The sequence below is a fragment of the Oncorhynchus gorbuscha genome, linkage group LG02 (genome assembly GCF_021184085.1).
Source record: "Oncorhynchus gorbuscha isolate QuinsamMale2020 ecotype Even-year linkage group LG02, OgorEven_v1.0, whole genome shotgun sequence".
Classification (NCBI taxonomy): Eukaryota; Metazoa; Chordata; class Actinopteri; order Salmoniformes; family Salmonidae; genus Oncorhynchus; species Oncorhynchus gorbuscha.
In genome coordinates, this window is record NC_060174.1 from 36207674 (window position 1) to 36225752 (window position 18079).

The window sequence follows — 18079 nt, forward strand, 5'->3', positions numbered from 1 at the left end:
GTTGTTTGGTGCATGTCTGTGTGTGTTTTATTGCTCATGCCTGCTCTAACAATTTGATCTTTAATAGTATTTTGTTGCTCTCCCCTGCTCTGTGTCAGGATTCTGCAGTCGGGTCTGGAGGTGGAGCGTATCTACCTGAGGAACTTCCTGCATCACTACCATTCTAAACGTGGCATGTGGAACCGGCGCACTCAACGCAGTGGCACGTAACCCACAACCACACAGCCAAATTGTACAATGATGCAGCCATAACCCACTACAACACAGCTGTAACTCACGACGACACATCCGTGGCCACAAGGAAATCAAGGAAACTGGCGCACTTTAATTTCCGCACTCCTCGCATCAGCCATTTACAGCTGTCGACTGGTTAACGAGAGGGCAGGACAGAGGAGATTCCTGACATACCATTGGGTGATATCTCCTGTCATTCAAACTGTTTGAGGGTGTGGTGATTATGAAATACAGAACATAGTACGAACTGTCCTGGAAGAAGACACTCCTGAGCTAGTGCAGAGGTACTTAAATCTTAACATGGTCCACAGTACGACTGGTTAGCCAGAGAGTCCACTCTCCCAAGTCTGAATCAGTACACACACACACACACACACACACACACACACACACACACACACACACACACACACACACACACACACACACACACACACACACACACACACACCTTGTTAAATATCAGTGATCATACAGTATTTGTATGTAATCAGGACTGTGCTTATTTATTGACAATGACAGGATGCACCAATGTTACACTTTATTCTAAGAGTGTAATACTTTATTTCAGGTTAAAACATGGTTTTATTAATATAATTAATTAAGATGGGGGGAGGGGGATGACTTCTGATAGAAGAGACTATTAATTGAGGCATGGGGGGCTTACTGTACTGGATGGGGATATTTCCCTTAAAGCAATGTGCATCATGAAGCCCCGAATTCACCCGAGTGCTTGCTGTATAGCTCTACTACCTCAGAGCTCTACTACTGACTCTTGGATGTGACATTGTGCCTATTGAATGTGTCCTTCAAAGCGCTGTCCATTTCATTTTCTTTGGATTATACTTCAGAGGATCCCGCATCCAAAGGCGTTTGGAGATATTTGAAGCAAGTTAACAATGTTTTATGCAACACTGCGCCTTCTCTACAGCTCCTCTAAAATGAGAACTTTTGGAATTGGGAAGTACAACCTGAACATGTCAGTTAAATGCAAAATGTTGTTTTCTATTTCACAATAGGATTAGGGGTATCACAGGACCTTGTATATACAGTTGAAGTCGGAAGTTTACATGCACTTAGGTTGGAGTCATTAAAACTAGTTTTTCAACCACTCCACAAATTTCTTGTTAACGAACTATAGTTTTAGCAAGTCGGTGAGGACATCTACTTTGTGCATGACACAAGTCATTTTTCCAACAATTGTTTACAGACATATTATTTCCCTTATAATTCACTGTATCACAATTCCAGTGGGTCAGAAGTTTACATACACTAAGTTAACTGTGCCTTTAAACAGCTTGGAAAATTCCAGAAAAGGATGTCATGGTTTAGAAGCTTCTGATAGGCTAATTGACATCATTTGAGTTAATTGGAGGTGTTCCTGTGGATGTATTTCAAGGCCTGCCTTCAAACTCAGTGCCTCTTTGCTTGACATCATGGGAAAATCAAAAGAAATCAGCAAATACCTCAGAAAAGACCTCCACCAGTATGGTTCATCCTTGGGAGAAATTTCCAAACGCCTGAAGGTACCACGTTCATCTGTACAAACAATAGTACGCAAGTATAAACACCATGGAACCACAGCCGTCATACCGCTCAGGAAGGAGACGCGTCTCCTAGAGATAAACACACTTTGGTGCGAGAAGTGCAAATTAATCCCAGAACAACAGCAAAGGACCTTGTGAAGATGCTGGAGGAAACAGGTACAAAAGTATCTATATCCATAGTAAAACAAGTCCTGTGTCAACATAACCTGAAAGGCCACTCAGCAAGTAATAAGTCACTGCTCCAAAACCGCAATAAAAAAAGCCAGACTATAGTTTGCAACTGCACATGGGGACAAAGATCGTACTTTTTGGAGAAATGTCCACTGGTCTGATGAAACAAAAATAGAACTGTCGGCCATAATGATCATCGTTATGTTTGGAGGGAAAAGGAGGATGCTTGCAAGCCGGAGAACACCATCCCAACCCTACCTGAAACGTTTGACCCAAGTTAAACAGTTAAAGGGAATGCTACCAAATACTAATTGAGTGTATGTAAACTTCTGACCCACTGGGAATGTGATGAAAGAAATAAAAGCTGAAATAAATAATTCTCTATGGTGTTAATGTCTGTCTGATTGCAACAGGGCCTACACAACAGGGCCTACACACACTCGGCAACGTGACAAAGAACACACTGAGAGGGCGGGACTGAGACAGGTAATGGCGGACTGAACGTTATGTCGAGCACCTCAAGACAAAAACATAATATTCAATATCGGCAAGATAGACTAAATATTAGCACTACACAATCTGTTGGGGGATATCCTTCAATCTGGATCATAACACAAAACAAAGCTTAAGACAAGGGACGTTTATCGACAAATATTATATAAACAAGCAACACCCAAACATGATGGAGAGTAAAACAGGGGAACCGATTTCAAAACGAAAACGTGACTCTTCTACAGACACAGACGATTTAATATTTTCACCACCGGGAATGGTAAAGGTCGAAACCGATCTGTTAAAATCAATAAATGACAAACTGGGTATACTTGAATTCGACAGTAAGGATATAAAAGAGTTGAAGGCAAGCCTCGAGATGAGTGACGAAAAATCTGTGACATTGGAGAAGTAAACAAAGAAGCTAAAAGGGACAGTCAATGTGAATGAACTTAAAAAGGAGAGCATTGTTCTGATAGAAACCTTGCTTAACATACAGACTAGATCCATGAGAGAGAATCTGGTACTTACAGGTATCCAAGAGAAAGTTCCTCCTTACAGTGCTTCAGATTCCACGCGGCGCTATCGACAAAATCCAACTCAAAACATGTACACCGCTTTGGACAGAGAGGGCAAAGGTATGAACGCCCAATCATTGCCAAATTTGCTTCCTTTAAGGATAAAATAATGGTTAAAAGCCTGGGTTTAAGACTTGCTTGGACCAAAATTTGCATGAATGATCAGTTCCGGAAGGAAATTGCAGAACGGCGTAAAGTTCTGTATCCAATATTCAAGGAAAATAGATTAAAAGGGAAACAAGTAGCTCTCATCGTCGATAAACTATATATTGATAACCAGTTGTTCAGAAACACAAAGACTACTCCATGGTTATTTTAAAAATGACAAAGTTCTTATAGACGAGGAAAATAATTAAACAATTCTAGCCCGGTTATGGATTGTAACAATACAATAAAAAATTAGCATTTCTATACATCTTCAAATATAACTAATTGGAACACACAAGCACTAATTCAACATGGTGAAGATAAACACTAAGTAAACAGAAGACACAGTATGTGTGGATGGTGTGGCATGTGTTTATTTATTATTATGTTTGGGAAATGGTTGCATATCCCAGAGCCAATGTATTGCTGTGAGCTTTCAATGTTGTTCAGATGATGGATATACTTTTAATAATGAATTATACGTCTTGTTTATTGTCCTATCATGGTTGTACTGTTTTAAAATAAATTATAAATGTATTATTGATGAAGCCAGTGACTGATGTGGTGTACTCCTCAATGCCATCGGAAGAATACCGGAACATGTTTCAGTCTGTGATAGCAAAACTGTCCTGTAGTTTAGCATCTAGACTATTATGGTGGGAGATTTTATTACGGTCTTAAATACCTCTATGGACCGGAAAGGAAATCACACTGCAAACTATCACCCTCAGGCACTTAAGGAAGTAATGAATGTCATGGATATATTGAAATTAGTGGATATATGGAGACTTAAATACCCTGACCTAGTGAGATATACATGGCGGAGGCTTAATCAAGGTAGTCGTCTTGACTACTTTCTTATGCCATTCTCTCTGGCACCAAAAGTTTCAAAAGTGTTGATAGGGGACAGAATGCGGTCAGATCATCACATAATGGGCATATATATTACTCTTACATAATTTCCACGTGGGCGAGGATGTTGGAAATGGAATCTAAGCCAACTAGATGATAACTTGTTTAGGACTACAACAGAAGAATTTATAAGACTTTTTCAGACATAACATAGGTACAGCAGATCCCCTTATTGTATGGGACACTTTTAAATGTGCCTTTAGAGGCCATGTAATTCAGTACTCCTCTATAAAACAAAAGCAATTTAGATGAAAAGAGTCCATATTAACAAAGGAAATTGAAGGACTAACAGTATAGTTAGATAGCAATAAAAACTGTACCTTAGAGGCACAGAATAAGTTGGAGGAAAAACAAAAACAAATGGAAGAACTTATTCAAGAAAGATCCAGTGTAATATATTATAAAAATAAAGTGAACTGGATGAAATATGGGGAAAACACACCAAATTCTTTTTCAATCTTCAACATAGAAATGCCACCAAAAATGTTTTATTGAAAGTTGTTACAAATGATGGAGTCACGCATGATTCACCGAATGATATTTTGAAAGAGGAAGTAAAGTAAAGTACTTTAAGAATATGTTTTTGTTTCAGTCCATTTCCACTAATGGAAACTAATTGTATGGATTTTTTTCCTAATAACAATGTAAAATTAACATCTGTACAGAAATTCTAGCAAAATGCTTGGCGCATAGAATTAAAAAAGTATTGTCAGATATGATTCATCCTAGTCAGACAGGTTTTTTACATGGACGATACATTGGAGATAATATAAGACAAGTACTGGAAACAATAGAATACTATGAAATATCGGGGACACCAGGCCTGGTTTTCATAGCTGATTTTGAAAAGGCTTTTGATAAAGTACAACTGGAGTTTATATAAATGCCTAGAATATTCCAATTTTGGGGAATCTCTTATAAAATGGGTTAAAGTTATGTATAGTAACCCTAGGTGTAAAATAGTAAATAATAGCTACATCTCAGAAAGTTTTAAACTATCTAGAGGAGTAAAACAAGGTTGTCCACTATATTTATTATTGCCATCGAAATGTTAGCTGTTAAAATTAGATCAAACAATAATATTAAGGGATTAGAAATCCGTGGCTTAAAAACTAAGGTGTTTCATCATTGTATGCTGATGATCCATGTTTTCTTTTAAAACCACAATTAGAATCTCCACGGCCTCAGAGGATCTAGATACTTTTGCTATCCTCTCTGGATAAAACCAAATTATGATTAGTGTATTTATTATATTATGTATTGATCACTAAAGAAAATTCACATTTTACATTACTGTGTAGTTTACCAATTAAATGGGCTGACGGAGATGTGGACATAGTCGGTATACAAATCCCAAAATAAAGAAATGATCTCACTCCAATACATTTTTATAGAAAGTTAGCAAAAATAGATAAGATCTTGCCACCATGGAAAGGAAACTACCTGTCTATTTGTAGATAAATCACCCTGATGAACTCTTTAGTCATATCACAGTTGACCTATTTTCTTATGGTTTTGCCTACACGTAGTGACCTTATTTTTAAATATGAGCAAAACATATTCAATTTAATTTGGAATGGCAAGCCAGACAAAATTAAAAGGGGCTATTTATATAACGAATATGAATTCAGAGGGCAGAAATTATTAAATATTAAAGCATTAGACCTCTCACTAAATGCATTAGTCATACAAAAGTTATATTTAAATTTACTACATTTACATTTACATTACATTTAAGTCATTTAGCAGACGCTCTTATCCAGAGCGACTTACAAATTGGTGCATTCACCTTATGACATCCAGTGGAACAACCACTTTACAATAGTGCATCTAAATATTTTAAGGGGGGGGGTGAGAAGGGGGTGAGAAGGATTACTTCTCACCCCCCCCAGATTTAAGTATAACTTTTGTTTAGTGAGAGGTCTTGTTATTTTTTTAAATTTAAATTTCACCTTTATTTAACCAGGTAGGCTAGTTGAGAACAAGTTCTCATTTGCAACTGTGACCTGGCCAAGGTAAAGCGTAGCAATTCGACACATACAACATCAGAGTATAAACAAAACAGTCAATAATACAGTAAAACAAAATAAAACAAAAACCAAGGCTGTCGAGTCTGTTAATAAGAATGTTGTGATTGACAGAGTCGAAAGCCTTGGCCAGGTCGATGAATACAGCTGCACAGTAATGTCTCTTATCGATGGCGGTTATGATGTCGTTTAGAACCTTGAGCGTGGCTGAGGTGCACCCATGACCAGCTCTGAAACCAGATTGCATAGCGGAGAAGGTATGGTGGGATTCGAAATGGCCAATAATCTGTTTATTAACTTGGCTTTCAAAGACCTTAGAAAGACAGGGTAGGATAGATATAGGTATGTAGCAGTTTGGGTCTAGAGTGTCACCCCCTTTGAAGTGGGGGATGACTGCAGCTGCTTTCCAATCTTTTCTAATCTCAGACGATACGAAAGAGAGGTTGAACAGGCTCGTAATAGGGGTTGCAACAATTTCAGCAGATAATTTTAGAAAGAGAGGGTCCAGATTGTCTAGCCCGGCTGATTTGTAGGGGTCCAGATTTTGCAGCTCTTTCAGAACATCAGCTATCTGGATTTGGGTAAAGGAGAAATGGTGAGGGCTTTGGCGGGTTGCTGCGGCGGGTGCCGGGCAGTTGACCGGGGTAGGGGTAGACAAGTGGAAAGCATGGCCAGCCGAAGAGAAATGCTTATTGAAATTCTCAATTATAGTGGATTTATCGGTGATGATGACAGTGCTCTTATTCTCCATGGACTTTACAGTGTCCCAGAACTTTTTTGAGTTAGTACTATAGGATGTAAATTTCTGTCTGAAAAAGCTTGCCTTAACTTTTCTAACTGCCTGTGTATATTTGTTTCTAACTTTCCCGAAAAGTTGCATGTCACGGGGGCTATTTGATGCTAATGCAGAATGCCACAGGATGCTTTTGTGCTGGTCAAGGGCAGACAGGTCTGGAGTGAACCAAGGACTATATCTATTCCTAGTTCTACATTTTTTTGAGAGTGGCATGCTTATTTAAGATGGTGAGGAAGGCACTTTTAAAGAATAGCCAGGCATCATCTACTGACGGGATGAGGTCAATGTCATTCCAGGATACCCCGGCCAGGTCGATTAGACAGGCCTGCTCACAGAAGTGTTTCAGGGAGCGTTTGACAGTGATGAGGGGTGGTCGTTTGGTCGCAGACCCATTACGGATGCAGACATTGAGGCAGTGATCGCTGAGATCTTGATTGAAAACAGCAGAGGTGTATTTCTAGGGCGAATTAGTTAGGATGACATCTATGAGGGTGCCTGTGTTTACTGATTTGGGGTTGTGCCTGGTAAATTCATTGATAATTTGTGTGAGATTGAGGGCATCAAGCTTAGTTTGTAGGATGGCCGGGGTGTTAAGCATGTCCCAGTTTAGGTCACCTAGTAGCACGAGGTCCGAAGATAGATGGGGGGGAAATCAATTCACATATGGTATCGAGGGCACAGCTGGTGGCAGAGGGAGGTCTATAGCAAGCGGCAACAGTGAGGGACTTGTTTCTGGAAAGGTGAATTTTTAGAAGTAGGAGCTCAAATTGTTTGGGTACAGACTTGGATAGTAATACAGAACTCTGCAGGCTGTCTTTGCAGTAGATTACAACACCTCCCCTTTGGCAGTTCTATCTTGTTGGAAAACGTTATAGTTAGGAATGGAAATCAAGGTTTTTGGTGGTTTTCCTAAGCCAGGATTCAGACACGGCTAAGACATCTGGGTTGGCAGAGTGTGCGAAAGCAGTGAGTAAAACAAACTTAGGGAGTAGGCTTCTAATGTTAACATGAGAGGTCTAATGTTTAGTGAGAGGTCAAATGCTTTAATAGTTAATAATAGGAATGTCTCATCCTATGTTCAAGATTGGCCTTTTCCCCTTTATTCAGATTACACCTGCTCACTTTTGGTTGTTTGAAAAGGAAATAATCTCCAAAATAAATTAAATACATTTACTGGGCCATACGCACAACACTCTATAACGCCTTGCAGTCAGAGGCCTAGCAGTTGCCATACCAAGCAGTGATGCAACCAGTCAGGATGCTCTCGATGGTGAAGCTGTAGAACCTTTTGAGGATCTGAGGACCCTTGCCCAATCTTTTCAGTCTCCGAAGGTGGAATAGGTTTTGTCGTGCCCTCTTCACGACTGTCTTGGTGTGTTTGGACCATGTTAGTTTGTTGGTGATGTGGACACCAAGGAACTTAAAGCGCTCAACCTGTTCCACTACAGCCCTGTCAATGAGAATGAGGGTGTGCCAGGTCCTCCTGTTCCTGTAGTCCACAATCATCTCCTTTGTCTTGATCACGTTGAGGGAGAGGTTGTTGTCCTGGCACAGGTCTTTGACCTCCACCCTATAGGCTGTCTTGTCGTTGATCAGGCCTATCACTGTTGTGTCATCGGCAAACTTAATGATAGTGTTGGAGTCGTGCCTTGCCATGCAGGCATGAGTGAACAGAAAATAGAGGGGGGGACTGAGCACTCACCCCTGAGGGGCTCCTGTCTTGAGGATCAGAGTGGCGGATGTGTTATTACCTACCCTTACCACCTGGGGATGGCCCGTCAGGAAATCCAGGATCCAGTTGCAGAGGGAGGTGTTTAGTCCCAGGGTTCTTAGCTTAGTGATGAGCTTTGAGGGCTCTATGGTGTTGAACGCTGAGCTGTCGTCAATTAATAGCATTCTCACATACTAGGTGTTCCTTTTGTCCAGGTGGGAAAGGGCAGTGTGGAGTGCAATATAGATTGCATAATCTGTGGATCTGTTAGGACGGTATGCAAATTGGAGTGGGTCTTGGGTTTCTGGGATAATGGTGTTGATGTGAGCCATGACCAGCCTTTCAAAGCACTTCATGGCTACAGACGTGAGTGCTACGGGTTGGTAGTAATTTAGGCAGGTTACCTTAGTGTTCTTGAGCACAGGGACTATGGGGTCTGCTTGAAACATGTTGGTATTACAGACTCATACAAGGAGGGGTTGAAAATGTCAGTGAAGACACTAGCCAGTTGGTCAGCGCGTGCTCGGAGTACATGTCCTGGTAATCCGTCTGGCCCTGCGGCCTTGTGAATGTTGACCTGTTTAAAGGTCTTACTCATATCGGCTGAGGAGAGTGTGATCACAAAGTGGTCTGGGACAGCTGATGCTCTCATGCATGTTTCAGTATTACTTATCTCGAAGCGAGCATAGAAGTAATTTAGCTCATCTGGTAGGCTCGTGTCACTAGGCAGCTCTTGGCTGTGCTTCCCTTTGTAGTCTGTAACAGTTTGCAAGCCCTGCCCCATCCGATGAGCGTATTCGGAAGCATCCCGGAACATATTCAAGTCTGTGCTAGCAAAACAGTCCTGTAGCTTAGCATCTGCTTCATCTGACCACTTTTTTTTATTGACTATACATTTTTCATCCACTTTTTCATCCACTTTCCCTACATTTATCACTATGATAATAATTGTTAACATTTTTATGAGATAGACACTTTGAAATCCTTCATTCTAGGTTATACAATCTAATTAGTATGGTAATACTATCATAATACAGGTTATACTTCTATTAAACGGGAGTGAATTCATAAAAAATACACAGCATGTTATTAACAAAATTATTCAAACTAAGCAAAAAACACACGCTGCAGCCCATTTGGCAATTTGGGATCCCCAACTTCCAAACAGGGATTCCAACCAAGTTACAGCTGCCCACTCTAGTTGTGGGGAATTATTCTTAGCATCAGTGGCAATGTATTTGGCAAGATCAGTCATATTAGAAGAGTGATCTGGGACAAAAGTTCAACATTCATCGGCAATGATTGCACGAGTGTCCCCTTGACCTGCCAAAAGATAGTCAAGAGCCTCTCTGTTTTGCAGAGCCAATTTACGCAAATCTTTTAATTCCTCATTCAATTGTTTCAAGGCATTTCGAGAAACAACTAGTGTCTAGAGATTTGGTCTAGGGCACAGAAACTCCATACCCAGGGAAAAACACACTAAAGAACCTGGAGGCAGGTGCCTGAGTGTGAGTAATGTCAGCTAGAGACAGGAGGTGCGTAGTCTCTTATTAAACAGAGCCTTCAGATCCTTCCGATTGTTTGGAATGGTTCACATAGCTATCACCACAAACCCAACAGTGGAAGCATTTGATCCATTAAGATTCGTAGAACATTGTTGGTCATAGTCTTAAAAGGCATTTTTCGGGGCCTCTCGGATGGCGCAGTGGTTAAGGGCGCCGTACCTGTTCACCAGATGTGCTACCTTGTCCCGGATCTGCTGTTTTCGACTCGCTCTCTTTCTACCGCACCTGCTGTCTCTCTCTGAATGATCGAATATGAAAAGCCAACTGACATTTACTCATGAGGTGCTGACCTGTGGCACCCTCTAGAACCACTGTGATTATTATTATTTGACCCTGCTGGTCATCTATGAACGTTTAAACATCTTGGCAATGTACTGTTATAATCTCCACCCGGCACAGCCAGAAGAGGACTGGCCACCCCTCATAGCCTGGTTCCTCTCTAGGTTTCTTCCTAAGTTCCTGCCTTTCTAGAGAGTTTTTCCTAGCCACCGTGCTTCTACATCTGCATTGCTTGCTGTTAGCGGTTTTAGGCTGAGCTTCTGTATAGCACTTTATGACTTCGGTTGATGTAAAAAGGGCTTTATAAATACATTTGATTGATTGATTGATTGATTGATTGATTGATTGATTAAGGAGTGTATTGTGTGTTATAGGATGAGTGAGTGAGGGACTACGTTTTTGTGTGAGTGAGAATGTAGTCTACTGTGAAGTGCCTGGTGTATGTTTGGTCAACAGCAGATGTTCCACTGTGTTCTATTTATTCAGTAACCTTTCTGCTACTATGCCGGTTCTCAACACAATGCTGCTGCCTGTTCCTCTCCATGTCCCCCCCCCCAGCCGCTGCTACACCATAGGTCATTCACATGACAGACTCAACACAACCCTGTGATTTACCTAGCCTCAGTGCTACAGTCTCCTTATACCCCAACCTAACACAGCCCCAGCCTTCTCTCAAAGTCCTGTATCCCAGCCCAAACTAACCCAGTCACATCCCAGCCCCTACTACCAAGCCACAGTCTAACCCTGTCTAATCTCCAGTGCTTAGACTGACATGCATATCTCTGGAAACAGAGAAGCATATCTCTGGTTACAGTAATTCATTCTCTCAACACAATGTTTTGACTTCTCTGATACTATCATGATGTAGCCTCCCTGGTGATTTATGCTTTTTCCAGCATCCACAGTGTTTACTGTTTACGGTCATAAATAAAGGCAGTCTCCACAAATGGCATGCAATGGCAGTCAAGTCTGTAACCAGAGGGCCAGTTGAAGCAGATGGGTGTTAAACCCTACACCATTAGGTGATAACACTCATTCCTGACTAGCTGGACCCAGGTTAGAGTTAAAGGTACACTCTCTGAGTCTTGAGACATTAGCACTGGGGCCCCGAAGGGTTGTGTGAGTTCTCCCGTCTTTTTCACACTGTACACAAAGTAATGCACCGGTGATAATTACAATGTCAAGCTTTCAGAAGATACCGACGTTCTTGGTCAGATGTATCAAGATGCTGATACTACTGTGTACAGGTCAAAGATCCAAAAGTTTGTCAAGTGTTGTGATGAGCACCATCTCCTCGTTAATGTAAAGAAAATGGAAGAGATGGCGTTTGACCTCAAATCTGTTGGTGACCATGTGCTTGTGGTTGTCCGCAATGCCAACATAGCACAGGTTAGTTCGTACAAGTACCTAGGTGTACATACATGTATGGACAATATATTTAGCTGGAAGGTCCAAGTAGAGAGTGTCTGCTCCAGGGTCCTACAACACCTCTACTTCCTACATAGAGTTGAACAGAAAAAAATGCCCCAAACCATGCAGTTACAGACTATCCTGAGATACGGCATCACAGTCTGGTTTGGTAATTTCAAATCAAATTGTATTTGTCACGTGCCGAATACAACTGGTGTAGTTTCTAATGAACAATATCAACAAAATAGTAACACAAGAGTAATAAAATGAAATACACAAGAACGGAGATATATGCAGGGAGCACCAGTACCAGATCAATATGCAGAAGTACAAGGTTTTTGAGGTAGATATGTAATGTATATGAAGGCAGGATAAAGTGACTAGGTATCAGGATAGATAAAAATAAGAGTAAAATAAAGAACAGAGTAGCAGCAGCAAATGATGAGTGTAAAAGTCTGTGAGTGTGTGTGTAATGTGTGTTTGTGTTGTGTCGGTATACGTGTGCGTTATACATATCTGTTATGCGTGTGTGTATGTGAATGTCTGAGGGTTTTGTGTGGGAGTGTTAATGTAGTGTGTGTGAGTGAGTGTGTATATAGTCTAGTGAGTGTGCGTAAGGTCAATGAGAGAGAGTCAGTGCAGATAGTCAATTAATAGTAACCAAATTATGTAGCAGTCTGGCTATTTAGAGGTCTTATGAACGGCTCTGAAATTTGCAGCCCAGTAGTATGTCTCAAAATTTGGTAGAGCTAAACCCCCCAATGACCTAGGCTTCTGTAAATGTTTTCTACCAATCCGTGGTACCTTGCCATCCCAAATAAAATGCATGAATGTTTGATCCAGTGAAATAAAAAAGATTTTGTAACAAAAATGGGTAAACATTGAAATAAATATAAAAATGTGGGCAACACATGAATTTTAATGACATGAATCCCTCCGATAAGAGAAAGGGGTAGCGAATTCCAAAAAGTAAATGATTGTTTCAAGCTGTCTGCTAGAGCAACAAAGTTTTCCTGAAACAAATTTGAATATTTCCTTGTCACTTTTACTCCCAAGTAGGTGAATTGATCCCGGACAATCCTAAACTGAGAACTTGTAAAAGAGCACTTTAAAGCAGCCTTGTTTACCGGAAAAAGCCCACTCTTGCCTAGATTCAGCTTGTACCCTGAGATTGATCCAAACTTTTTAAGAACAGATAGGGCACGTGGCAATGAGGTATCGGGGTTGGAGATAAACAAAAGGAGGTCGTCAGCATATAGCGAGACTTTCTGCTCCCAGCCCACCCTGATTATACCTTGAATGGCATCATTAGAGCATAGTGCAATGGCGAGAGGCTCGATTGCCAAAGCAAACAACAAGGGGGAGAGTGGACAACCCTGTCTGGATCCGCGGTGCAAGGGAAAATAGTCAGAGGACAAGTTATTAGTCCGTACTGAAGCCATGGGGGAAAAATAAAGAATCTTTATCCACGCAATTAATTTGGGGCCAAAGCCAAATCTATAAAGGGCAGCTGTTAGGTAGTCCCACTCAACACGGTCAAACACTTTTTCGGCATCAAGTGAGACCACCACCTCCGGGTCCTCCGACGCTGGGGAGTACAGTATATTATAGGCGATAGGATCCACATTCCAGGAGGTCTTTGTTTTTCTTTAGTAGTAATGAAATTGAAGCCTGATAAAGACTAGGCGGTAGCTTTGAAGTATTAAGGCACTCTGCAAATAGTCGAGACAAGAATGGGCAAAGCAGACCAGAAAATGTCCTGTAAAATTTGGTTGGAAAACCGTCTGGACCCAGTGATTTACCACTTTTCATTGCGGACACTGCTGTTGCAATCTCCTCAAGCATAAATTCTTCTTCTAGACAGTCATGGGAGTCTGTATCAATTGAAGGCATATTCAAGCCATTAAAGAAAGAGTCAATCAGTAAAGGGTCTTGAGGGGATTCAGAGGTGTATAGCGCAGAGTAAAATTGTTTAAATTGATCATTGATCTCTTTATGTATAACTGTGGTGGCACCAGATGGGGTCCTTATTTGTGGGATTAAACGTGAGGCCTCAGATTTACGGATCTGATGCGCAAGGAGTTTACTGGCCTTGTCTCCATGTTCATAGACTTTGTATCGAGCTCGCAAGAGTAACTGTTCAGCTTGCCTGGTAGAAAGCTCATCAAATTCAGATTGGAGTAGTTGGCGCTCTTTATGCAGATCAGAGGAAAGATCCGTAGCATATTTCTCATCCAATGTGGCTATGGACACGCTCAGGTCCCGAAGTCGCTGGGAGCGAACTCTGTTTTGGTTGGCTGTATAAGAAATAATTTGGCCACGTAGGTATGCTTTGAGAGACTCCCATATGGTAGAGCAGGACATACCTGGTGTTGAATTAGTTTCTAGGAATAAGGTGATTTCAGAAGAAATTCAATTGACAAACTCCTTATCTGAGAGTAAAATGGGGTTGAGACGCCATTGATAACACATAGGAGGTCGCTGGGGAAACTCTAGTTCAAGCACTAATGGTGAATGGTCAGAGATAACAATACTCTCGTAAGTACACTGCCGAAGGTTAGGCAGAAGTTTTTTGTCCAAAAAGAAGTAATCAATCCGGAAGTATGTTTGATGAACACGAGAATAAAAGGAATACTGTCTATCTGTAGGATGTAGGAAACGCCAGGCCTCAAACATAGCATATTTCTGAAGAAAGGATTGAATAAGTAGGGCACATTTAGATGGGCCTGTATTTGTTTGTGAAGACTTGTCAAGAACTGGGGACATTTTACAGTTGAAATCCCCCCCTAAAATCAACAAATGAGAATCTAAATTGGGAATAGCAGACATAAAGGAAGAAATGAAACTTGTGTCAGCCCAATTGGGAGCATAAACACTAGCCAAAACAAGAGGGGTAGAAAACAGTTCACCGGTTACTATGACGTATCGTCCCTTAGGATCAGCAATAACCTCAGAAGCTACAAAGGGAGTAGCTTTATCAACCAGAATAGCAGCACCTCTTGATTTACTATGAAAGTTTGAGTGGAACACTTGACCAACCCAGTCCTTACGCATCCTAAAATGCTCACCAGTCCTCAAGTGAGTCTCTTGCAGAAATGCAATATTTGCATTCAAACCCTTTAAGTGTGTCAACACCCTCTTACGCTTCACCGGGTTGTTAATCCCTTTGGTGTTCCATGAAATGTACTTGATCGCATTATTTTGGCCCCTCTGGGCATTCCCGTTATTCAACCCTGTCATTAGAGCATAGAATGGAAAAGCAATGAGCGCCCAAAACCCCCAGAATAACTTGTCTCAGAGTGATAATGTACGGTGGTAAATGTTTGGAAAAAGTACAGAAAAATAAACAGAAAAACTAAAAAGACAGAATGACAACATTAGAACTGAACAATTCAACCTGACCCCCCACCCCCTCCCCCCATCCCAGACAATACCTCCCCAAACGAGGTACAAGCCTAAATAGAACATGTTCTCTTCGCACAGTATGTCTGTGAGAGTGCGGTCTTAAACCTAAACCCACAGTCCCGCTCTTTAAAGTTGTGTTTTGTTAGTGGATCAAGCAGCAAAAAGATAGATTTGTATGTATTTTTTTCAAATAAAAAAAAAAGGCGAATCCATTGTGCAAATGGAATGACAAAAGCACCACTTGTAGATGTATATAATTCTATTCCCAGTCTTATAACAGGCATTGAGAGAAAATAAATAAAATGTATAAAGGCTCTCAGCCAAAAATCTAATTTGAAGTAAGGAAATCGTAGTAAGACAATCAAAAATAAGAGTAATTATAATAGTAGTCTAGTTGACGCTGAGACAGCTTACAACCAATACCAAAAAACTGTGTGCGCAACATTGAACGTTTGCTGGGCATAAATGACGCTCAAAACTTTTAAAATTAAAGTGAGACCCCAAATACTGTGTAACCTCGGGAGACATTTACTGTTTACTGGGTCAATGCAAACGGATGCAGTAAACAAATAACCAAAAATATTTTGAGTCACTGAGACAATGTGTAAACAAACTAAATAGGTGAGCGAGACAGCCTAGAAACACAGGAGTTAAGTAAAACCTTAATACAATTAAATTAAAATGACTGAATGCTTGTAAGGCACGCACACTAGATGATCAAAACATTAGATCACATCAAATAAGCCTGAATGGTTTCGCCAACTATACAAGACTAGCCTGTTATATCTAAACATAATTGTACCACAGGTGGGTTACTTACTATCCACAGTTCGCAAGCAACAGTTGCTGAACTGTGAGCATGTTCAAGACTTCTTGATGTGACGTTGAATGTGAGCCATAGCCTCATCCGGAGATTCAAATGTGTAGTCTTTACCGGGCCGGGAATCGCAGTCCATACTTCACACTTGGATGGTCCCGAAGTACTCGTTTGGCCTGTCCGAAAGCTGCGCGCTGCCTGGAAACAGTGGGGGAGTGGTCCTGGTAGATGGAGAAGCTCTGTCCTTGAAAGCTCAGAGTGGTATTGCGGGCTCGTCGGAGGATCTACATCTTCTCATGAAAAAAGTGCACTCAAAGAATTATGTCACGGGGCCTCTCCCCATCCCGGGGCTTTGGGCGCAGCGACCGGTGGGCTCGATCAATCAGGGGCTTTTCATCTAAGGCAAGAACATCCTTCAGCAGCCCTGAAACTAAATCCGTGGCTCGATGCATTTCCGCTGACTCTGGGACCGATACAAGTCTCAGATTATTGCGGCGAGAGAATCCCTCTAAACTCACACAGCTCTCCTTCACCTTTTTCAAATCCGCAGCTAGGCGTTTAACATCAGCCTCCAGGGATGTAGTTAAATCGGAGACATTAGTAGCGAAGGTCTCCAGTGCTGCAATCGTTGTAGTGTGTGACGCAGTTGTTGTTTTGAGTAATGTGATTGCTGGCACAGTCTCATTCCGCAGGATGGTTAAATCTGCTTTTAAAGTATCAGAAACGTCCTGTATTCTAGCCTCAATCGTAGCAACCACCTGTGTTTTCATTTCAACTATCTCAGAGCTTTGATGGCCTCGAATGTTCATTTCAGCGCCGCCAGGCCAAGCCGCACCCCCGGGTAAAGTGTGTGTCCCCGGGCCCTCAGACTCAGGAGAGGGCGGTGATGAGAGCGGGTCTTGTAGGCCGGGTTTTCTCAAAGTCATGCTTTTGGCCTTATGTTTGGTCGACATGCTGACATTCGGAAGTAAAGTAGTCTTGGTTTTTACGGAAAGGGATCACCAAATTAATATTTGAAAATAAATACGGTTCTGCTGCAAAATTCACATAAACTTTAAGAATACCACGGGAGCAAACGGAAAACACGTCAGTCGCACATGGCGTCCCTCCTATCCCCCCATTCCTTTAATCTTAATTTTCCCTACCATTTTTTTAAGGGTATCTCTGACCAACAGATACATAGCTGTATTCCCAGTCATGTAAAATCCATAATATATAATAATATATGCCATTTAGCGGACGCTTTTATCCAAAGCGACTTACAGTCATGTGTGCATACATTCTACGTATGGGTGGTCCCGGGAATCGAACCCACTACCCTGGCGTTACAAGCGCCATGCTCTACCAACTGAGCTACAGATGCGGGCTTAATGAATTTATTTCAATTGACTGATTTTCTTATATGAACTATAACTCAGTAAAATCTTTGAAATTGTTGCATGTTGCATTTATATTTTTGTTCAGTGTAGATTTTACAGACTCTAGTGCCCTCAAACTCCACTCTGGTCTTCGAAGCCAGTTCCACTGTGTTTTTAGATTGTTCACCTCTAATCAGGGACTGATTTAGATCTGGAACACCAGGCATGTGCACAATGGCAGATTTACCATTTAGGCAGAAGATAATTTTTGTTATATATATATATATATATATATGCAGTGCCTTTGGAAAGTATTCAGACCCCTTGTCTTTGCCCACATTTTTGTTAGGTTACAGCCTTATTCTGAAATTGATTAAATCGTTTTTTCCCCTGATCAATCTACACACAACACCCCATAATGACAAAGCAAAAACTGAAATATTACATTTACATAAGTATTCAGACCCTTTACTAAGTACTTTGTTGAAGCACCTTTGGCAGCGATTACAGCCTTGAGTTTTCTTAGGTATGACACTACAAGCTTGGCATACCTGTATTTGGGGAGTTTCTCCCATTCTTCTCTGCAGATCCTCTCAAGCTTTGTCAGGTTGGATGGGGAGTGTTGCTGCA

General features: G+C 41.2%; 1 protein-coding gene across 3 annotated transcripts in view; it reads left to right on the plus strand.

Annotated features, from left to right (window-relative positions):
* LOC124001623 (beta-1,4-N-acetylgalactosaminyltransferase 3-like) overlaps window positions 1-1395 on the plus strand; it is a 30664-nt gene extending 29269 nt beyond the window's left edge. For all 3 annotated transcript variants that reach the window (XM_046308585.1, XM_046308594.1, XM_046308603.1), the window contains exon 20: window positions 99-1395. In XM_046308585.1, the coding sequence (XP_046164541.1) occupies window positions 99-210 (112 nt within the window). In that variant the 3' untranslated portion in view covers window positions 211-1395. The remainder of the gene's footprint in view (window positions 1-98) is intronic.
* The last annotated feature ends 16684 nt before the right edge of the window (window positions 1396-18079 follow it).